General features: G+C 41.8%; 1 protein-coding gene across 2 annotated transcripts in view; it reads right to left on the bottom strand.

Annotated features, from left to right (window-relative positions):
• GPR107 (G protein-coupled receptor 107) overlaps positions 1 to 24016 on the bottom strand; it is a 54966-nt gene that overhangs the window by 23397 nt on the left and 7553 nt on the right. Inside the window, exons 3-15 of one of the 2 annotated variants that reach the window (XM_025204934.1) lie at positions 22986 to 23036; positions 22617 to 22705; positions 21394 to 21548; positions 19559 to 19593; positions 19173 to 19229; positions 18259 to 18369; positions 17409 to 17542; positions 15844 to 15919; positions 14497 to 14570; positions 12681 to 12798; positions 11239 to 11369; positions 8631 to 8674; positions 2166 to 2216 (exon numbers count right to left, since the gene is read on the bottom strand). In XM_025204934.1, coding sequence (XP_025060719.1) covers positions 2166 to 2216; positions 8631 to 8674; positions 11239 to 11369; positions 12681 to 12798; positions 14497 to 14570; positions 15844 to 15919; positions 17409 to 17542; positions 18259 to 18369; positions 19173 to 19229; positions 19559 to 19593; positions 21394 to 21548; positions 22617 to 22705; positions 22986 to 23036 — 1126 coding nt within the window. The remainder of the gene's footprint in view (positions 1 to 2165; positions 2217 to 8630; positions 8675 to 11238; positions 11370 to 12680; positions 12799 to 14496; positions 14571 to 15843; positions 15920 to 17408; positions 17543 to 18258; positions 18370 to 19172; positions 19230 to 19558; positions 19594 to 21393; positions 21549 to 22616; positions 22706 to 22985; positions 23037 to 24016) is intronic. The other variant, XM_014520282.2, reaches the window with a different exon arrangement.

The following is a 24016-nucleotide window of genomic DNA, read 5'->3' as shown; positions in this document are numbered from 1 at the left end:
CTCTTTCTCTGGTTTAAGTAAGATAGCTTTACATATTCATGGCTCTAGTCTTGCAATAGAGACACAAGCTATTAATAAGAGCTGCTCATAAGTAGGCTTGGCAGAATTTAATTTTTAATCAGTGAATGTCGATAAACGCCTATTTCACCTCACACACAGACCGATGAAAAATTAATTCTATCAGTAAGTGTCAAAATTTATAGAAAGGGAACGCAAGAAAAATGATGAAGTATGCAATGACAGGACGACGCTGACTGTAGTTTGGACTGCAACTCCCAGAAACCCCAGAGGACTGGGAACAAAGGAAGATGACGTAGCAAAGCAGACGAGGGAGCTACAGACAAGCAGAGCCGGGACTGATGGCAGCTCTGCCACTCAGCTGGTGATAGTTACATTTGTCACAGCAGGCGGTTAAACTGTACTACTAATAATAGTATGCTGTCATTAATGAATTGTCTGCCCTCTACACCCCTGATTTCAAGCAATCCTGAAAATTTTAAATAAATAAAAATCTAAATAAATGCTTAAAAATAAACATTGATACTATCAGTCAAAATTATTAAAACTCAAATCTGCCAAGCCTACTCATAAGCATGAGTGCAGCATAGGAACTGGCATAATGTTCCCCTGATGTCCCACTCTGAAGGAGTTACTCAGAGATCAGAGTAAGATATGCCATGCAGCATAACACCATCTAACATTATGCTTGAGTGACAACCAAGAGCTTGCGACTTAATACACTCCTGTGTCATTTCCCCACCCCCCGGTCCCTTCTCTCACTAAATCCCTCACCAAAGACTGAACACAAATACTAGAATGCTCAGACTTTGGTGGGTGAGGGGGCGGGCATTGCAGTGCTGCTGTGATTCAAACTTCCAGTCTATCGATGCTCAGTAGTCCTTGACTCATCATTTGCAGGAGTTATTCTACATGATTCATACAGGGGGAAAAGGGCAGTGACAGCAAAAGACCTGATTGCCAATTAAAACTCATCATGCATATTTCCTGAGTTGACAGGGACTGAACTCCGCTCTGAAAAATCTCTGTCTAGGGATAATCAATATGCAGCTTCACAATACCCAGTGCTCACCTGTGGTTTGGGGAGAGATGGGGAAGACAGAAACTACAACAGTTATGAAACGAAATGAAGAAACTGTTATAGGAAGCTAGCTTGCTCACATAATCAGAACATGCTGCTTTCTTCAGCTGTGTTCAGACGCCACCTCACTGCACCAGGGACAAGAACCAATGTTTATGTACTACAGTGAGGATCAGCCAGTTTCTCTGTCCCCCAAATTAAAAGTATGGTCCTGCACTGAAGAGATTAAAAATGACAATATGGCAGTTTCACGAGTACTGGTGATCAGTAGCTCATGCAATTTTTTTTTGGCAAACTGAATACACTCAACTCTGTAGCAACCCAGTCAAGTCTTGCTGTGACTGATCACTAAGTAAGTTTAAAACCCATCTACACACATGGCCCAGATACTGTAACTAGAATGGGACATGTAAAGCCACTGACAACTTTTTGTAGAGGGAATTTATGCCAGGACAGCAGCTGGCATTTATAACCTAGAAGTCAGACAGGCTTCCTATCTGGAGCTCTGATAAGACAGGAGTGCTGGAGAAGGACAATATGCACACAGCAACTTAATGAAGGCTTGGCAAGTATGTAGAGAAGCTGATGTTATGCTCTTTCTCTGGTTTAAGCAAGACAGCTTTAAACACTCATGGGTCTGGTCTTGTAATAGAGACACAGGCCATTAATAAGAGTTGCTCATAAGCAGGCTTGCTATAACTGATCCTTAAATTACTGTTATAGTTTCTTCAGGTAAAAGTGATATCTTTTATTTGACCAATTAAATATTAGTTGGTCTAATAAAAGATATCACATTTACCCAAAGAACCTTATCTACTCATGTCCCTAAACCAACACAGCTACAAACAACACCCCTGAAACATGGCGAGTATGTAGTGGTTCTTTAAGGGACAATGTGCTTAACTGGAGAGCAGTACAGACACCTGAAGGAGGGCCCCTCAAGTTCTACAAAGTGCAATAACTAATTAGGAAAAGTCACAGTCATGTTTCAACCGCTCCTTGGAGGGATTTAATGAATTAATTCCCTTCACAGGAAGGTGTCTCACTGGTTTGTAATAACACTTACATCTTGGCTCTGCCAGTTCCCCTCTCCGTCTCCATTTGAAACAGCATGTACCTGCAATATTCAGATGTGCATCGATCAAAAATGGCACAACACAAAAGTCTGGAAAGAAGAATGTCTCGCTCCAAGTGTCTACTACGCTGATCTCAGATGCTACAACAGGCTACAAAGGTGGGAAAAAAAGGTCAGACTGTCCATCACAGCCCAGCGCACGGGCAGACAAAACTTTGTTGACGAGCAAGTCTGACTGTTACAGAATATTTATGCAATAGCCATAAGGATTGTGGCTCAGGACACAGGCAGACCCAGTCCAAACAACTGCGTGGCATGCAATGGAACGTGGTGAATGGAACATCTAGAACAAACAGCACTAAGAAAAAGCTAGAATGCACTGCATGCTATGGCAGTCCTAACCCACTACAAGTGCATCACGCCAACAGCAGAAAATACACTAGAAGCTTCCCAAATAGATTTCTTATTCCCTTCCTCCTATCCCCAAAGGATCAAGCAAAGTATGTGCCTACTTCCTGTTGCCCATTGTAAGAGTAACTGAAGAATGCAACTGCCCCAAGTTGCTGCAGGTTCAGTGCTGGTAAAACATTCCAAGCCCAGAAGCGGAGTTTGGAAGCCGGGTTGGGTTAGCGTGGCAGCCAGTATGGTATGCTCTGGTACCAAGCATATGCATCGAGCAGGGCACAGAGATCAGCAGTCTAAACTCTAGTAGGAAAAAGAGGAGAGTTTGGTACACAAGTTTCATGTCACATGCACACTCGCAAGTAAAAACCTCAGGGAAAAAATGTCCTATTTTAGCACCTCTAAACATGAGGCCATGAAACCATCAGAGCAGTCATACAACCTATAACTTAGATCTGTGACACCTGCAAGTACATTATCAGATCTCCAAGAGAAACATTTGACAGGTCTACTCCCCTAACTCGCAACCCCCTCAGTTATGCTCAAAAAGTCGTGTCTCCCCCCTGCCCCACTCAAGGTCAGATCCTGCCAAGTACCCCTGCCTCCAACATGAGCAGCTGCCGTCATTAGGAGCAGAGGGTTCGCTGCATCCTGCACAATTATGCCCTTCATTCAGTGTTTCTTTGATGTAGCAGCAGGAGTAGAGGGGCTAAAAGTGAAGAGTGATCAAGTTTTTCTAAACTAGGGGGCAGGCATGAAGGAATTCATCATCATCTGCCCACTGCAGAGCATACAGGGAAGGTTGCCTGGGAGCTACTAGCTGCAAAGTATTTCCTCTAATATTGCTGCCAACTTTGGCATGCTGCAGTGCTTCAAGAAAATAGCTAGCAGTTCGTGACCAGACTGCACCAACTTTCATATCTCTCTTCACATACACAGGAGAGGGGCACAACAAAAACTGCAGCAGTATTCTTCCTCTTCACCCTGTCCAACAATACCAAGGGCTTTCAGCATACTGAAGAGTAAAGTTATTGAGTTTAAGGGGACATGTATTGCAACCGTGAATTTAGGAAAGTGTCTCAAAAGCAGAAATTTTACTAAACAGTACTCCCTTCACTCCTCCATGCATAGTTCTTGCAACACCCTGACACTAAAATGTGAGTGTAGATGCATGAAACACAAAGCGTACAAGCCATTTCACTGGAATCTGCAGGGTTGCTTCCCTTCATACCCACCAGAGGAAACTGCTAAGCATTTAGATTTGTGAACAAAACAGATTTGATCTTCAGTAACTATTGAATCAGACAGCCCAATGAATCCTGTCTGGAAAGCAAAGATTTGGGGAAGGATCAGAAGCACAGCCAAGCTTTTAAAAGCTGGCAAAGAACACACAAAGCAAGTTATAGGCTCTAAAATGTACTGCCAAACACTGGGAAGAGAGGAAAAAAAACCGCCTAGAGGGATGATTATACCCATTGCTAAACAGGACAACAGCCAATCATTTTGTTTTAGGAGAATAAAAGGTTGCCTTACAGGAGTAAGATCAGACAGGGCAGAGTAGCAACTCCAATTGTACAGGTACCATGTCTGAACCACACCCAGCTGGCAGTCCCTCCTGCCCACACAGCTAAGAATTTTTCCTAGAACAATAGGAAAAAGTCATGTGTCATCTACTATTCCTTCTTCCAGACATGCACTACAATTAACCTCAGCTAATTGGCCTTGAACCACCTCTGTATTTAGTGGCCCTTTTACTGAGCAAGTAGATGGTCCAGTGAGCCTGCAACAAGCATAGCTGTGACTGGCAAATACAATTACTGGTCAGGCAGCCTTTTACTTAGAGTTTCTATTCTAGTCAGACTGCAGTCACGACTGAACTAGACTCAGGGGGGCTACTAGCTAACACGCCGTTTGAGATGCGGCTAAAATAGTTCAAGACATGCAGCTAAGTGGACGTGTGGGCGGGAAAGACTGCTAGGATAATGTGCTGAAGAGTCCCTGGGGACCTGATCCAACTGTTCCAAACAGCACAGGAATCACAACTGTGCATGGTTCCTTAAAGCAGCCAAGTCTTCTTCACCAGTGGGAAGGTTATAAGGTAAGAGGATTTAGCAGCTAGGAGGTAGAGGCGAAGCAGAGACCTCCATGTCAACAAGGTATGGTTGCAAAGATCGAGACAGGACTGAATAAGAGAAAGTGGGGTGAAGCATCTCCGGCTGCTGGCATGCTGGAGATGAAATAAAGGCTAGGGACACAGAAGAAGTGAAACCAGATGGTAGTGTTAATCAAGCAAGCACAAGCAAATTTAGACAGGTTTGATGATCAAGCCACATTAAATAAACCGGTGAATTGGTACCGAGCTCAATATGTAGAAGTGATTTTGTAATTTGGGACAATGGAGCTGATTGCCCACCAGTTTATATTGATCAGTGTTACTAGAGCCAATCACCAAACTAACTCCTCTAGAATCAAGACCTTGGGGTAGCTACTGCCTCCCTAGGAGCACAGTTTGGCAAGGTGCAAAGAGGGGAAATGGAAAAGCTAGTCGCTGTGATAATGGGGTTTGGTCGCAGGGAGATGAGGAAGCCAAACTTAGAAAAAACAAACTACAAATCAATGAAGTTTGAGAGAGAAACAGGGGAAGTCTCAAAGGTAATGCTAGTAAGACCGGCAAGGTGACAAGCAGTTCAACCAGGACTGCACTGTCTGCAAGATTCAGATTAGGACATGCAGCACTGTGCTTACTGTGCATGATAGAAGATCTAGTAGCGCTCACCAGTTAATAAGGAGAGACCATCTCACCTTCATCAAGGAAAGGAATGCTAGTCCATTTACAGATAGGGCCAGTCACATTTTTCCTACATGACTAGATAGGGCCTTCAGAGCAGTAGTATAAACTACCCAAGAGAGTCAGAATTGAAAAGGACACTCATGATTTCAGCTAAGCATATCCTTTTATATTTAAAAAAAATTAATGCAAATTAAGTCTGGCTGATAATGCAAACAAAATTATCTTTCATACTCTGAACTAGTCAGCTAGGGTGGGACCCGTCACACAATTCTACTGCTGGCACCAGGCTCCTGTTAATCCTCTCACCAGGAGGATTCCCACTTATATTCCTGAGAATCCTATCACCAATAGCATAATTACTTTACCTTTAATGACTGCATTTATATCTGTCACGTGAAGCCCCAGGTGCCCCCACTAGTATCTTAACTAAGAATTAAGCAATAAGCTTTCTGGCACAATGCTCTTTTTCATTATAAAAAGATGGCAAGCAACTGAACTATGGGAAAAGATGCACTCTATGAGCACATCCAGATGAGCATGGGCATGTGGCACTGCAGACCCACAGACCCTTCTACAGTGGCACACACCACACATTCAGGTGTTCCCCGCGCTGCAAGCTAGCAGTACAAGGGGTGGGGGGTTTGATGCCGGAAGATCCTGAGATCTGGCTGCCAGCCAGGCTCCAAGCAGCAGGACTGCCATGGCCACAGCTCCCCAAGGCCCCCAGAACCCCAGGTACAGCTGCTGGGGCCAGCACACTTGCTGGTCCCAGCCTCCCCTACCCCACCCGGGGTAACCTACCACATGTCAGAGGGCATGTGGCACAGGTGTTTCCCAGGGAGAAGCAACAGTGGCACAAGGTGTGCCACTGCTTCTTGTCCCCGGGGAAACAAACATCCACACTCGTGTAGATGCAGCCTGTCTGTTCAGAGGATGCAGCAAGAAAGGATAAAAACAGCCATACTTTTGCATTGCATAAAGTCACAGCCCCTCAACAAATATCCATGGCAAACTGAATAGTGTTTAGCCATACTGAACAGGAGTCTCACAACCAAAAATAAAGAAATTAGAGAAAAGGCTCAGAGGTTCTGACAGTCAGAGGGACATAGCTATACTTGTAAGACACATTAAGAGCCAGACCTGTTGTACCTTTCCAACCTACAACCTGAAACTGAAATGTATGTCCCCCAAAAATTCAGGTTTTACTTGAATCTTGATTTTCATGTCCCATGCTTTGTGGGCAAGTCTTCTATGTTGGGTACCTCTGATGACAGCCACTTCATTTATCTCTTTCAGTCAGTTCATTTGAACATTAAGCAAACTCTACAGCACCATCTTGTGAAAAAGACTGGCCAACTGCACAGCACTATGATCTGCTACCATTACACTGGATCTCAGGCTCTGATCATCACTCTTAGGGCAGGTAGACCCTAGACACAGAATTAAGACATCTCCGTATTGTCAGAATTCATTTCAAAACAGTGTTGTACTCAGGACACGCCAGACAACCAGGCATATGTACCAGCACCTAGAAACCTCAGAGGGCTTGGCACCATGCACCACACACACTCCCACACCTTGCTCCAGAGAGCTTAGAATCTAAGTATACCTTGATCCAGAGACAGATAACAAAGCAGACCAGAAAGAGATATACATTTTTAAGGGAGATTCATATTCTGGGTCAACATGGCATGTTGTTTTATCAAAGAATTGCTTATAGCAAAGTCTGCATTCAGTGTTTAATGCTAGCAGCTCTTGCTTGCATTTCTGGTAGCAAATCTAATACTTAATACTTCTACAACATTCTCCATCCCTGAAGCTACTTTTTTTCAAACCATCATCTGTATTTTACAGCTGGGAAACCAATATTAAGCAACTCACCTGAGGTCTCTCAGTAAGACAGTGACAGACCTGAAATCAGTATCCAAGCTTCTAATTTTACGATTTGCCCACTAGATCACTGATGTACCCTATATCTAGGGTGACCATAAGGAAACCTGGGACACTGCCCCACCCCTTCCCCACCCCAAATCAGCAGCGCTGCTGCAGGTAGCGGTAGCCAGCAGGCAGGGGCATGGGCACAGTCCGGCAAGGAGGCAGAGCCTCTACCATGCCACTCTGTCTCCTCGTGCTGGACTGCACCCCATGCCCCTGTGATTCCAGGACTCTCATTTTAATTTTCACCAACCAGCTGGGCCCAGCTTTCGAAAGCTTGGACTGTCCTGGCCAAGCCAGGATGTATGGTCACCCTACCTATAGCTAACATGAACTGCAATTGTAGTACCTCACACTGGAAGAAGCTGCAAAGCTGCAACTGCAAAGATAGAATAGAAGAAGAGAATAAAAAGTAGTTAAATGGAAGCATGCAAACGGGTTGGAACAAGGAGTAGACAATAGTACGTATTAACAGTGTTGCCTCCTGAAAAAGAAGGTTTAGGCTTCAGTAACAGTAGTATTGGAGAGTATTAGGTATTGCCAAAGCGATCCAGTTTTAGTCAAGAGATGGAGATCTGCAACCATGTGAGCTGAGTACTGATCCTAGAGAAGCAGGAGGACAAGTCAGGAAAGCCAAACACTGCAAAGGTTTTATGCTCCAACCTCCCCTTCCCCTCACTTCTGCAGCTGACAGTTAAGTCAAACATACTTCCCCTCTCTGACCAGCTCCCCATAAAGATGAAGTACAGAAATACGCAAGTTAGGAAACTTTGGAACAGCTGGAGCTCGCTTAGTCGTCACTGTTGTATAATTTACACTAGTTTCTAAACAGGTTCTTTCAGTTCCCTCCTTCCGGACAGGAACACAAGTAAAGATAATAATTCCTGAAATTTGTTTCAAGCTTTGCTATGAAGTCAATGACATTTCAGACAAGCCATCTGCCCTCTCTACCTCCATTTGCTTTCCAGGAAATTCAGATACTGCAGAGGGGACTACAGCAGGGTTCTTCAGCAAAAGTTTTATGTACAGGGTACTCCAGCAGTCAAAGTAATGAGGAGAAATGCCACTTTACTTAGGTACCACTTCTGAGAGTTTGTCTAACAGATGTTAGTCATGTGACAAACACCTTATTGGCATAAGCATCTCAGTGCTGCCCAAGCAGCATTGGTTATTGTGTTAAAAAAAAAAAAAATCAGCATTCTCTCACTCATTCAAGGACAGACATTTCTAAGACACCTGAAACCTAAAGCTCACTGAAAGATGAAACTCAGGCAGCAGCAGTTTTTGACATTTAGTGTGAAGCAGCAAAAAAGATGCAGATTACTTACCTTTCCCATCTGTTGCTGAGGCCTCCTGTAAGTGTCTTATTGACCTGAAAAATAAAGCACAAGTTTTCACTATAATAGTGGAGTGCTAAATTTAACTCAACATTGGTCAACTCTGACAGCGCGAGTTCCACGAGTGGTTAGTGGCAGGGGAAGTATCAAGTAACCGGAGCATACGTAGCACTCTTTACCATCTCCATCTCCTCAAGCCAGATATATTAAAATTGGAGCACTGGAGTGCCCTCTACTGCTGAGAAAAACAGATGAGTAGGACCTGCTTTACCCACTGGAAAGCTACCCAAGAAGATAAGCAGCTTGGATATTATCCATTTTAGTACTTTCCACTGGTATGAGAAAACTGCTACTACTCACAGTGTTGCCAAGTGGCTGGCATCTTACTGCTTTTTTAAGCTCTTTTCCCTGAAATTGGTGATCACAGCTCATGGCTCTAAACAGTAAATGTCACAAGTGCAAAAGCCACCCTGAAAGAACAGAATCTCAATGACCAACTCCTATTCACCTTGCTGAGATGAGTTATCCCATCATTTCCAATGAGACTTATCCACAGGTACAGCTCAGGATTTCAACCCCAAACCTTAATGTCTACGTATACTAACATCTTGGCAATACTGCCATTTGTTCAAAAGGAGAGGAACTCCTTAGATACAAGAGCTTTCTAGAAAAAGGGTTTTGTACCCATGGAGTTGCAGAAGTACATTTCTAGCCCTGAGAGTGCATTTCACCTACCCTGGAGATCTTCAAAAGGAGACTAGATGCACATCTTGCTGGGGTTATTTGACCCCAGCGGTCTTTCCTGCCTAGAGCAGGGGGGCTGGACCCGACGATCTCATGAGGTCCCTTCCAGCCCTAAACCTCTGTGAATCTGTGAGAACAATTTTTACACTATGCTCCAGTAAGTGTTCCTTTACCATAAGAAAAACACCACACAATTTAATGCTTTGGTATTGAAGTAGCTTCATTTACACTGTCCATATAAAAATACATATATAAACCTGAAAGTACCATCAGGTTTTTTTGGGAGGGGGTAGATGGCACACAATGATTTGTTGAAAGATCCTACAGATGTTATGGCAAAATGACAGTATGAGTTTAGACAGTCTTCTGTCCAACTACTAAACTGCATAAAAGACAACCCCGTTTGACCAAAGCAAACCAAGGTGGAACTCTATTGCCATTTCCTTAATTCCATTTGCTGAGCAACATACCCATCTTGAGCAGCAGCTTTCCAAAGTAAGGTCAGGAACATGGAGAGTGCTGCACACTTAGAGAACTAGAGGTTATCCCTCCAATATGTTAGGATCCTCTGTGTTACACTAGAGGAGTAAGAATCAAAATATGACAATTCTTCCAATTGTATTATTCAAAGGAGCCAGCAGCCCATTTATATCTGCTCATTTAAATCAAGCTGTTGATTTAATTAAGGCTAAAATGGAATTCAGTAGATAAACATTGCAGCTAAATGACTGTTTTAAGGACCAAAGATAGCATTTAACAGAGTTATTTATGTTTTAGCCTAGTTCTGTTTAGCCAATGTTTCCTTGGCAAAAAGAGTGGAACAAGGGCAAGGAAATGTTCCTTACAGGATTCCTCCCTTCAAGCGGCGAAGTAAATACATAGGAACTGTGGATGAAAGCCAAAACCATTTGGTTGTCATCTAGCTGCTTGATTTTCCATCCCAGATCACTGGAACAAAACATGCTTCTATATCTTTAATGACCAGCACTTTTGAAAAAAAGTTCAGGTGCATAAAGAAAGCTCCGAATAAAAAAAGAAAAAACATGGATAGCAGCTAGGCAAGCAACTTCTTCCTTCATACCTTTTAGGGTCCCTCATTTTAGTTCCATATCAGCTTGGCACCCCCTGTTACTCCAGGAGATAATTTCCAGCAGAAGTAAAGGGCAGCAAGGCAGAGGTTACAAGAGAAGCTAGCTCACATACTCACACTACAGGCAAGAATCCTGGGATGTTTTACTACCCAATCTGTTTCCCTTATTCTGATTCATTTCTAGACTTCTGCAGCTTCAGAGGTGTTCCCTACGCTGCTTCGGACCCAAACCTCTTAGTGCCCTCACACCTAGTGACCTTGGAGAAGTTCAGTTTCCATAACCTTTCAGCCTTTGCTTCCCTGTGTGGAAAGCCAAGAAAACAAACTGGTGCTCATTTGCGGACCCTGGTCTTCTAGGGACAGGACTCAATATGCCTTCTTAATTCACTGGCACCTCCAAGCTGCCAAACAAATCCCCTGCCAGTTCACACCCACCTACCAAGCTGTGTTCGTCAACCAAAGCTCAATATCACATTATTAGTTTCTCAAACCAAAACGTCTCATCTTTTTTCAGGTGACAAGCCCTTATTCAAAATAAAAACATTTTCAAACCAGAAAAGAGAATGTGATCCTACATAATGTATGCACTTCAAGAGGTTGGACAAAGAATATTCTACCTCAGTGAGGAGTGAGACTTTCTTTGCTTTACACTGCACTTTTACCACCTTGAGACCCACCCTCTGGAGTCAAAACCCATGAGTTCAGCAACACTGCCCAAAGAAATCAGGACCCTTAAAGCCAAGTGCATCAAATGCATTAACTCACCATACTACTGGAAATAGGATGGCCCCACAGCATAGTAAGTCTACCAGGAACAGGATCTCTTTCCACAGCCCATATTCAGTGGTTCCCTCTTCTGTTGATTCTATGATGATGTATGCCACATTTGCCAGGACCTATAGGGCACAGTAAGCCTTTATCAGTTTGAGAACAAAGAGCTGAAGTGCCATCATAGAGTCCCACCCTTAACTCTGGGTATGTCTGCAAAGGTCAACACACTATGATGCAGACATGTCCAAGTTAACCCAGAATCTAGCAGCTCTTGTGCCAGCAGCAGTATAGCTGGCTCTTCACCTGGATCAAGCAGCTCTACTAACACAGGTGTACTCCCTTTGGTACCCAAATTAGCTCCAAGCGTATTGTGTCTTGTAGAGAAACTGCCAATGACTCTAGATATATTGCAATCAATTGCACTGATTTTCTAGGTTGCCAGCTCCATAAAAAAGTCAGCCTAATTTCCTTGACAGAACTTGTGCATCAACTAAGTCATGACACTCAATACCTCCTCTGTAAAAACTTTTGTGACAAGGTCATGTTTTCAATGACACCGTCACAGATTTCATACCAAAAGAACAAACTGGAATTAAATTTCTGCTGATGTTCAAGAAAGGATCAGAATCTTTTTTCACTCCACTGTGCTGGATCTGCAGTGCCAGCGATAAGCAGTGAAGGCATTCACTTAAGTATGTAATGAAGACTGCATACACACACGCAGGCAGAAGATGCATTCTGAAGGCCAAACTCCAGGCCCACACATTCAACTGGGTATGGGATACAGTCCTTTGTGCCTGAAGCACCAGTTCTAGGGATGTCCAAATGGCAGCTAAGATTTGTGCATCTGATTTTGCAAAACAAAACTAGCAAGACCACAAGACTATGCTACTGGAGGCAACAGGCCTTGGAACTATCCCTTTCAGTTCCTGTATCTACTTTCACTTCTGGAGCAGAAGGGGAGCTCAGGCTATGCAACACATTGGGGATATTTACTTCTGTTGTCCCAATTCTAGACTCTTCAGCTAAGTGGTTTTTTTAACCCACCCAGTTCCAATATTTCAGAAGCCAATAGTCTCCACTCATCCTTGATTTTTGTTTGATCATTCAAATTGTGGCTCAAATTCTGCTCCAATACCAGTAAATGCATCTCATGTAGTCAAAACCCACTGTTTAATCCTTGTATCTGCCACTCATCATGGAGAAAAGTCATTTGAGTGACCACACACTGCATCTTCAGAGACCAAGAGACTGGAACCTGAACTCCACCACACCAATAATGGGATGACAGGATTGTTCACAGAATCTAATATTTTAGACTGCTAGCTTCATGGCCAGTACCCTAATGCAACCTGCCATCACAGGTAACACCTGCAACTAGACATCACCGAAGAAATGTAAAAAGTTTCCATGGATTCTTGCAGATCTGTTCTCACCTGTAGCGGGATGACGATCATGAAGATTTTTTTGTCTTTATCTGAAAGGATGTGTTTAATGAAAGCCCAGCCAGTTCCAATGAGTGCAATGGTGATGAACAGAAGAGCACCCTTCAGTCTGAAAAAGGAACAGATGCCTGTAGTGACAGACTTATCCCACTTCACTCCCACTCTGCCTGGTCATCTCTTATGCAGACAATTTTAACAAAACCCCGAACTCAAGCAAATGTATTTCTTTAGAAAAACTGACAAACATTTAATTTATAACAGAAAACCAAATTTACTCACTTATGCCTGCACACTGCAGAGGAACGTGAGACTTTTCTTACAAGCGTTCACAGAGTGCTAGCATTCTGAGGGAGTTATGCATCTGTCATTATGATCTTAAAAAAAAAAAGTCTGAAGGAGAATTTGAAGTCTCCTAGTGGAACTGGCAACCGTCTTCCCTTCACACTCGCAAGGGAATGAGATTCCAGAATGAAAAGCTACACAACAGAGCCTCAATGTATAAAAGCAAAGCATTTCTTTTTAGAAACTCATTTACTCTTCCACCTGCAAGTGCCAACCCCCTGTAGGTGCGCTTTAAGAGGCACCCCCCCTTAAAATTAAGATGACTGCTTCTTGGCATGCAGCCTGCAGCATCAGTAGCCTCCCCATACTGGCTGCAAAGAAGATTGAAGACCCTGCACTAAGTTACAAAAGAACCAGACTTAAGCTGCTAGGGGATGAAAAGTCAGTAAGATGCCTTACACTATTCTAATCAATTGATCTGTTACTGAAAAAGAAGAAATTTCAGATTTCTGGTAGTTTTCAAAACAATTAGAGCTCTGACTTAAGTGTTACATTAGTACCCTATGGAATTAAAGCAGACAGACTCATTAACATTAAGATACAGTTGCCTCTAAAATTGCTACCATCAGTTCAATGCTAATTTACAAAAAACAATCCGACTGCGGGGGAAACTTACACGACTACTTTGTTAGCAGTTTTAATAAAAATAAAATGCACAAAAGCAGGGAAGGGCAGTAAACAAGTTAAGGTTCTTGGCTGGCTCTTTTCATGTGTATTATTTTGTCAGGAAATTTAAGCCAGAACTGATTTTATATAGTCCTTCCAGATTAGAATTTTATGATCAGTTTCAGAACAAGAATTTTCATCATTAAGTGAATACTGCATTATTTTCTCAAACCTAGCACCAACTAACATTATAGCATCAAATAGGTCACACCTAATAATAGTTACTAGGGATTGTCCTATACAAAAAGATTCCCGACAGTCCCTCTCTTTGAAGTCCAGAACAGCAACTGTCATGAGCCAAATGTTTTTACCTTTTTCAAACCAGGACTAGAAGTGAGAAGCAAATTATTCATCTCACTTTGATTCTGCTGTAGCATTCTATCCCCCCCGCCCCCCAAGCAGAAATAGTAGAGACTGGAACCATTTGTGTGAAGTCCCAGACAGACAATACTGCAGTTTACATTTGAAATGTTGCCTTAATTTTAAGTGTTAAAAATCACTTTAGTGTTCTGCAGAAGTGGATGGGTTCAGCTCCACAGCTTGGCTACTGAAAAAAAGTGAATTTATCTGGGCTGTACCATATTGAACTCACTTGACTTAAAGATCCTTCAAGAGGACCTGAACAGCAAAATCCTGTTTAATTAGAAGTAGCAACACAATACACACCTAAAGGAAAAAATTAACTTGTAATACAGACACAAGTAAGGCTTTACTGGAGGTATATTACAGCAACTGGTCACAAGACAATTCTTACTCAAGTGAACACGAGGACTATGTTGTCAACCTCTAGCATACTTACAAGTGTGTGATGTAATAGACAACAGCCCAACCTTCGATGGGAAATCCCTGAGAGGATATGTAGTGGTAGTCAATCTAGAAGCAGGAGGGTACAAGATGTCACTTCACAGATCTCCTTCGGCAGAATCTCAACCCCTACTAGAAGATGCATTTCATTTGCAATGGCTATTTCAACTTGACTAGAATGCTAACGGCAATTTGTGCAGGATTCGCATCTAAGGCATCCCCCTGAAGAACACCACAGATGGGCTGCCAATCTGTACAGGTTTTAGACTAACCTAGTAAAACTAATCTAGATGGTGCCCATTTGTCACATCCAGCCCTTGTCTATATTTAACAAGACCGCATGCATTTGAGATACTTGGCATTTTACTAGTTACTCCAGTTAAACTGCATTAACCTAATAGAGACTCTTCTTGCCTTCCCTGGAGTTGAACTACTTGAACCTAGTGCCAGAGACATTAACTGTTTGTCCTCATTAATAAGATCCTTCCAACAGGAAGGCAACATCCAAACAGATTCTTTGCATTACTAGGATTTTAAAGATATTCCATGACTTAAAACTTCTAATTTTAGATCTGCTATGGCATAGTGAGATACAAATATGGATTTCTAGAGAAATGGTCCTGAAGAATGTGTATAAAACCAAGAAATTCAAGTTCTCTTGTCCATGTTTACTTCACAGCCATGAAGCTAAAGAAGCCCTCTGGCCTAAAATTCCCAAACTGACACAGATGGCTGAAGCTTTAGAATTCATGGAATTTGCTCTACCCTTGCTTATTGTCACATCACATTGGACTGTGATCTCATCAGCTCTATTATAAATCAAGCTTTATTAGGACTTGATGGAAAACCCAGACGTCCACAAAAGTGGACTGATTCATTAGGCAGCACTCTTCACTTGCAGAGTCTTTTAAAGAACTGTACACATCTGTGCCAGGTTGACAGCTCTGCCAATTATGATTTTGAAGTTCCCACAGAACCATTTTCAAGAACAATTACATTAGTTATATGCCCTGATTAAATTTAACTTCTTTAAGATGTTTAATTGACAGAATCTATACTTACTGCCCTTCTAAGAAACACTGCATTGCCGTATTAGTAACAGAACTCTTATGTTGCAACTCTGAACATGTGCATTTCAGTGGTGAGAGAAGCGAGCCCTATATAAACAGTTTGGGAAGGGCTTTGAAATCTCTCATTAGGAAAGGTGATATAAATATATATGCTCTGTTTCCTCTTATACAGCTTATCCTGGCTCATTTGTTCCATTTCCCACACACTTCTCTTCCACCTCCCCGTCATCCACTCCCGCTTCACAAACTCCAAGAGGACATATTATACATACCGCATGGAACACTAAAGACAGAGACTTTGTAAAAGGGAGAGCTGCCATTAGCCAGTGAATCTTAAACACATCATTTCTGTAAAAAGGAGACAAAATGGCATGAAGTAAAAGCTCCTACAGGAATGCTAAGGAAACATCCCTTTGAGAACAGTATCCTATATAAACCTCAAGAACAGCTATACCCCAAGGTTACTATTTAAGTTAAAATTATGGCACTATTTTATTTACTCTGAAGTTCAGCAATAGTCTACAGAGACCTTTAAGTGGATAGTTTCTATATTTATATGCAGCATGTACTTCTGCAGCAATACCATCTTAAATAGAGCCCTTGAATAAGGATCAGAACTAACTCTAGGAAATTTAAAAGTTAGCTTACACAGATCCCCAACACATGCAGCCATTTATATCTGGTAGAGAGCTATAATTTGCCATCCTCATGGACCCCATGGGAAAGACATAGCTGAAATATAATGGCTATGAAACAGACACTCCATTTCACTAATACCAAGTGTAGTTTCATTGTGCATCTGGTCTAGCAGGCGCATAAGCCTTAACCCAACAAGCCTGCTCCAAGTGGTGGGTATCATGTATTATTCACTTGTCTAACAAATTTAGTTCTTTGCATTTTGAAGCCATTAAATTGCTAATTATCCACATTATATCCCTAAAAGAATTAGCAAATCATTATCTTCACACTGCAGCATTACAAGCTGAGGCTGAGAAGTGAAGTGCCTTTGCCAGTTTCACTAAGCAAGTCACTGAAAAACCAAGAAGTTCAAAACTTCTAATTATATTCCTGAACCTGTATTCTAACCATCAGCAAATGCCTCAAATAAGAAAGCTTTGCACCTTTTACTTATGATCAGGGATCCTGGTTTTCTCTGTTTAAAAATCACAAATGTTCCAACTGAAAACCTTGCCAATTCTCCAATTTAAAAAAAACCCCAAATCTGTGTTTTTCTTCTTTAAATAGAAATCCATGTTTTTCCACAGCAAATGGAAAACCTGGATCCCTGCTCATGACCACCTTTACAAGATCTAATTATTCTCTCTCATTCATAATGGTGGGTTTTTTGTTAACCCACATGCAGCCAAAGGATTTAACCACAAGGATGGTGGATATGCATTTGAGATTTGCGGCAAATAATTAATACATCAAAATAAAGAATTAGCCTTTTAGATTCCATTCCTCCTTCAGTATTATGGCCACTTCCTCACTTTTGGAATTTTAGAACCTGAAGTGTGACCTCTAGAGAATGGTTTAGCTAAAGGATATCCTCCTCAAGTTGTTCTTTCAAAAAAAAAAAAAATAACGCTCCAATTAGCAAGTCAGAGGGCCGTTAGGAATTGCACTCACCAAAACTCATATTTATCTAGAAGCTGTTGCACTCAAATGGGCAAGACTTCAAAACCACAAAGCTGTCTTATTGCAATACATAAGAGGCTACATCAAGTGCATATGGATGGAGTGCAGAGGAGGAAGAGGGGCAGGAAACATAGCAAACGGTTTCTCAGTCTACCTTGTTCTTATTTGTCCTTGCACTGCAGAGAAGGAGTTTGTTTACCTGCGCTTACGGAGAACATGGATCCACACAGTCCCAGAAAGGAAGAAGAAGAGTGCCATAGAAATGTAAAGCTTTGGAAGCGGAATCTCATCTGCTGAGAGATAACTTTCAGGATTCTTTTCAGTGATCTCTATCTGAATGGATACAAAGAAATTATAGGTCTATAGCTGAATGAGATTTTGATCACCAACATGAAGCTAATTATTGGAGTTCCTGATCACAGAGTATTAGTTTACAATTCATATTCCTAAAATAGCATTGGCTACAGAAGTAAGGGTTCTCTTGCCTCCTTCCCCCTGCCATGATAAAGCTTTTCACCCTGAAGAATCCCAGAGCACTTTGCATGCAGGAATCATCTCACTGGAATACAGCAGCTATATGTATAAGGTAGAGTCAGGAAGGTAGAGTGTAAATTTCCTAAACTACTGTTTTGTACAAGGAGAGAACTTTGAGCTTGACTGCAAGACCCCACATGTTCAAACCACAATCCACAATTATGTAAAGAGAAAAAGAGAGGTATTAACAGTTGTTCTGAATGAATTCTTACCACAGCACATCACAGCTCTAGAGACTACACCCAACCCTCAGTTTTTATATTTTCATCTGCTTCCTTCTGGCACTGAATTTTTTCCTGCTGTAACATACCTGATGTCAGAGATACTTCCTTCAATGATGTCTGTGCTGAACAGTACAATAGAGGATTTTTCTTTTAAAAGATGATACCTGCACATTCACCTGCTTTGAACCAAAAGCTGATGTTCCTATCCTGGAGCAGTATGTTTTCATCACTTGATGCTGCTAATTAAGTGAATCCATTAGCTCTTGTGTATATGTTACAAGCAATACTCACATCAAGGCTAAATAGGAGCCGATCATTGGTCTGCATATCATTGCCAACACACTTGTAGAAATAAAGGTTGTAGAGACCTTCTTGGTCATCAGAGCTGATACTAAAATTAAACTGAAAATAAGAACAGGGAGAATCAGCAGGTTTGTCAGAAAGAACAGAACTGCTCTAGTGTTAACACTCTCTATTGAAGCGTGAAAAGTACTTGCAGTCATTTAGGGTCAGAGCTCCCCTTTGCACAAAACTCACTGCATATCAGAAAGATACCAGTAATAGTGTCAAAGTACTTCAGATGCATTAACAGTGTACTAAGCTCCTTCATGATGTGCTCTTAAATTCAGGCCCACCAACTAAAGGAATCAGTTTTACTTCACTTTTTTCTCATATGATACAACGTCACATAATGAATATTCAAAGATTAGGGCAGACAGACAGGATCAGCCTTGAGGCTACATAAACTCATCTACCTCCCACAACACCTTTTCCCACCAACAGCTGACAGCATTTAGTTTTTTAGACAAAAACAAGTGAAAAATAGCACTGAGGTTAGCCAAATGTGTTAATTTGGTCTCCCTCAACAACAGCTGCCACCTAAAATTTTTTGTTACAAAGACAAACCATAGCTATTTTCATTAGAGTTCTCTATACTTTTAAGCCTCTAATTACACAGAGCAAGTTTTATTACCTTCTGCCTAGCAAATGAAACAGCATGGGAGAGCCAGATCAGAAGAGCAAGTGCTGGTTTACAAAACCAGCTTCTACACCTACATCCTGTAAAGAATGAACTTTCCAGATCCTACTCCTAAGAAGGCAGCACAAACAAGGTTTTGTAACAGAGCAGCAGACTTACATTTTTTAGCGAGAGAGAAAGATAGTCCTTTTACATTTTCAGAATGAGGTGCTGACTGAAAACATACCTGGAATGAAACAGTTCCTTTATCATTATGAATAGGGTGTACTTGTTCTATTATGTTCTGGTGGAAGAAGAAGAGAGCGCCAGTTACAGTTTTGTTTAAACAGATAAATATTGCAATGAATTATATTATACACCATGTCTTTCTAAATGTATAGATCAGGGGGTCCCAATCCCCAGGCCACGGCCCAGTGGAAATTCCAGCCGCGGTCGGCTGTGACTGCTGGGCCGTGGCATAAAAACTTTGCAAACCCCTGGTGTACATATTACATTGCTTCTATCCTACATCAGTCTGAAAACATTCTTATTTTTTACTACAGCTTGTGTCAGGAAGATGGCCCACCCCTTTCCCTTTAGCTTACCCCAAAGGTTAACTAATGTTTCTCTTACCTGAGCTGCTGTTGTACTTCGTTTGATCTTTTTGCCTAGAGAGAATGAAGCAGAACAAATTCAGACACTGTTTGAATTAAAATACTCTCACATACTGCACTACCTTCTATTTCTGCCTGGCAAATATAATGATGACTTCTAAGCTCTCCTGCTAGTCTGCCTGTCAGTTTTCAAGTGGACTTTAATTGCAAGAGCAAAGTCTCCTCCTCAAGCACTTTTATTAATTCAGAACTGAAGCAATGATGGATTTCCCACTGTCGCACACCTCCCAAGGAATACTACTCAAGGGGTCACAGTTTCAGCTGCGATGTCCCTAGACCATGTCCCAGTAAATGATCAGAAGTCACCCACTAGCCAGGGGTGGGCAATTATTTTGGGCAGAGGGCTGCTTACTGAGTTTTGGCAAGCAATCGAGGGCCACATGATAGGCAGCCAGGGGCAGATAAATATTAATTTTCTAAACTTTTAGGGGCCCTGCAGACTGGATAGAATGGCCTGGCAGGCCGCTTCCGGCCCCCGGGCTGCATTTTGCCCACCCCGGTACTAGACCAAGGTTGAGGCCTTTTCCCCAACAAATGCAACTTCCCTTTATAGCCTAGTTAATGGATAGGCTTTAATGGAACATAACAGAGTCCACAGTCCCACTTGAACAGAACCTATGAGCAACTTTACAGCAGCTGTGATTAGCAGAGTAATAATTGGAAAAAAAAAGATAGAGTGAAGCTGAAGCTTGAGAATACTACAGCCAGGCAGCCACTTCAATCCACCAAGACTAGCCTCTAGCATGTTTTTCTTTTTTGCCTGCCCATAGACAGAATACCACAGGCTGTTTACAGGGAATCTCATCACAGCAGGTACTACCAGGTACAGTCACCACTCCTGGGGATTAACTCAGAGGCACATATCGCTTTATTGCCTAAGAGTGGTTGCTGCTGCATTGCTAACGAGTGGCACAGACTAGGCATCTACTCAGTCCCGATGAAAACCACATCATTGGATTCCAGAGGCAAAATGTTCTGCTGAACAACAGTCACAGGCTTGAGCATATAAAATGATACTGAGATGGGCAAGTGTAGAAGCTAGTGTGCCAAGCATTGCCTCGGAGGAGATATGTGACTGGCAAATCAAATTAGAATTAGGTTCCATTAATTTCAAAGAGAAAGTTGAGCCCAGATTATACATTCTCATCAGAAAAGACATAGGAAGATGAAGACTGTGGAGCATTTTTTTTTAATTCTTTTTTTGTGGGGTGAGGGGCAGGGAAGGGAAGCATGTTCACTACCTATACAAGGCTACTGCTGAATCATCAAACCCTCCTATTTCATAAATTGAGAGTCAAGAGCAGCTCTCTCTTTCTACAACAGCAGTCTGACAGAATTTCCAGCTGCCCCATCCCTTGGGCCAAGGGAGACCCAGAATGTCAAAGGGGGCTCATTAACAACGACAAAACTAAGAAAGCAAGAAAGGGTCTCACATATACCGTGCTGACATACAAAGCCTCAGAGTGGCCAATAAAGACCACTGTTCGACACCACTCTGTGGTAGAAACCAGACAGTCTGAATCGCAATAGCAAATACAAGGGGACAGAATTCATTAGCAGTTTCACCAGAATTTGGACTCTACAGCAACACATTTTCATCCATCAGATGAGAGATTCCAGCACCTTAACCAGAAAGGTTCCTACACAGGAACCTACAGCTAGCACTGGGGCCTGGCTGGACAACTAAAGGATTAAGTGACTGTGTTGTGGCCAAATGGCTGCAAAGGGCTGCGTGTACATGGAACAGAAATGCTGGCAGTGGCAGCATGGCCTACTTTGTTTTGACAGGCTCACCTTGGCTTTCAGGCTTCTGGCTGCTCTCCCCAAGGGCATGTTCAGAGTCACTGGCTTGTTCTGAAGTCTTAGTAGCCTCAGAAGTATTCCCTTCTGGTGTGAAGAAAATTTTAGGCAACTGAACAGCAGCTTCTGGAGAGAACCTTACTTTCACACTAAAACAAACAAGAGGGGTCTTGTAATGAAGAGAGCAAATGGGACAGTCAGCAGCAGACTATTAGGCATAGTTCTGCACAGGAAAAGACTGCCTAACACAGTAAAAAGAATGAATAAAGAAGCTGGGTGGCGTTTGGACTAAAAGCAGGGAAGAGAGTAGCATTCAACTTAGGGGACACACTTGAGAAAACTACCCACTAAGATGGCTTTGAAGACAACTTCCTCTAAAAGTTTATGTATGCAGAATTCTTTAAAACATGTTAACAAATTTCCTGCATTATTTAGAGTGAGCAGACCAAAGACTAACCCAAAACTGTTACCATATGAGACATGAAGTGAACCCCCACAATAAAAGGGGCCCCGAACAGTTATGGCAAGTGAGCAGTGAAAGATTTTCTTCAGTTTTGGTAGTTTTAGATGTTACAACTAATAACAGTGAAGCCTTTCACACAGAAAGGAATACAATTTTAATTTGAACAATCGTGGACAGTGGCACAAGGGAGACAGGGAAAGGAATACTTGCATAATAAGATATGTTTGCTACAAGCATCTCAAAATATGTTATAAGCATTATGTCTTACACTATGTTAGAAGTATCATGTCTTCACCATTCAGCAGTAGGCACATATCTGATTCATATAGAAAAGGGGCAAATTGAAACAGGATTTTAAATAAAGTTAAATGAGAACTGGGTTTTTTGGGGGGTTTTTTTGGAGAGCAAGTGACAGAGTTGGGAATACAACCTAAGAATCCAGGTTCTATTGCTTCTAACCATTAAGGCAATACTTTCTATTCAGGAGAGAGAGGGAGGGGGAGGGGTTTAAAATAGTACTTGACAGTGGGACTGAAGCAGATCACAGAACGTTATCAGTTCCCCTTGGCTTCTCTAATGTCATGCATACTTGCCCTAAAAAAGGCAATACAGGCAAAACACTTTTCCTATACTTTCCAACTAGCGCTGACTTTGCTAGATTCATCTATAAGTGTGGAAAATAATATACAAAAAATGAGAGAGAGAGAGAGAGAGAGAGCACGTGCGCTAAAGTCTTTTTCTGAGTTTCACTCACACGTCATTTTTGAGGTCCAGGAGTAGAAGAACAACAGAGACATCCTGCTCTGGTTTTTTTTTCAAGATACAGTAATCCACTTCTTCATCCTGACAATGAAAGAGCAAAACATCTCACATCTACCCTCCTGTTAATACTAGAATCTTTAAGTGGCCTGTTGGGCTGAAAAAACTGGGACAAGACCTACTCAAAGGAGCAGACAGGGCCAGTCTATTGTGATGTTAACATCACACCACCCATAGAGTAATTTAGATTAATGGGTAATCCTTCTCCATCAGTTCTTGGAATGCTGCTGACCATGGGATCAATTTTTAGAGAGTCTGATTAGTCTTCAGGCTATATACAGAACCTTCACCCCTTCAGTCTTACCAGGTAAGTGTAGAGACCATCATTCTTCGTTCGGTCCAGAGTGAATCCCACCTAAAAACACAAGCATTTTAACGTCATTGTTGCATTAAATCCAAAGCTGAAATTCTTCAGCACCAGAAGTCAAATCAGCAGCTAGATGAAGACAGTACTTCCACCTGGCTTAGTTTATTTCGAGGCAGTTACGTTTGAGGTCCAGGAGTAGAAGAACAGAGACACTGGGTTGCCTACGTTATCTGCCACACTGGGTACAGAACCTACTAATACAAATGGATTTGATGCTTCATCCAACTAAACTAAGAAAGAAGGCTGAATCAGCACCTACACTGTTTCAACTCTGCCAATAAATTCTAAACCAACCAACCAACTCAGCATCTCATTAGCTTCCTCAAATTGAGGCTAAGGGGATCATTCATATTTTAATCCACTGTGAACTTTTTTTAACTACCTATCAAAATCATTTTGTTGAAGGACATCACATGACTTGGGTCTATAGAAAAATAAAAGCAATAAGGAATTTTTTTCCTTTTCACCAGTCCGATTTTATATTTAACAAGGCTGCATCAACAGACATTGCATTAACAGCCCACCTTGCATTAACAGACAATGTAGTAATTGTAAGTCTCCTAAATATTAATCCATGCAATATTTAAGATGGTATAAGATACCAAATGCAGTTATCCTTTGCATTGGGAACTTATCAGTCCAGTACACCAAACTATTTTGTGATGTTGTTTAAAAGAACAGTAGCTCTACTGAGAAAAATCCATGGTAGAGGACTGTTTAGGAAACCATGAGATACTTACTTCCTATATAGATCAATGGAGAGCAAGCGAGTTAGAGCACACCATAAAAGTAAAAAGGATGTTACGGTAACTTGCCAGGAGCAGAGACAGACCCATTTACTAGTATAACTCTACCAAGATATCCATATTGAAGTGAATTAAATCCCAGTAGTGAGTAGCAGCCATTATAAGACCAAACTAAGAAGTGAACCCTAATCAGAGTCAAGATATTGAATTGAAAGACTTTTT

This window comes from Alligator sinensis, unplaced genomic scaffold (assembly GCF_000455745.1).
Source record: "Alligator sinensis unplaced genomic scaffold, ASM45574v1 scaffold388_2, whole genome shotgun sequence".
Classification (NCBI taxonomy): domain Eukaryota; kingdom Metazoa; phylum Chordata; order Crocodylia; family Alligatoridae; genus Alligator; species Alligator sinensis.
This window is presented reverse-complemented; position numbering and strand designations above follow the sequence as displayed.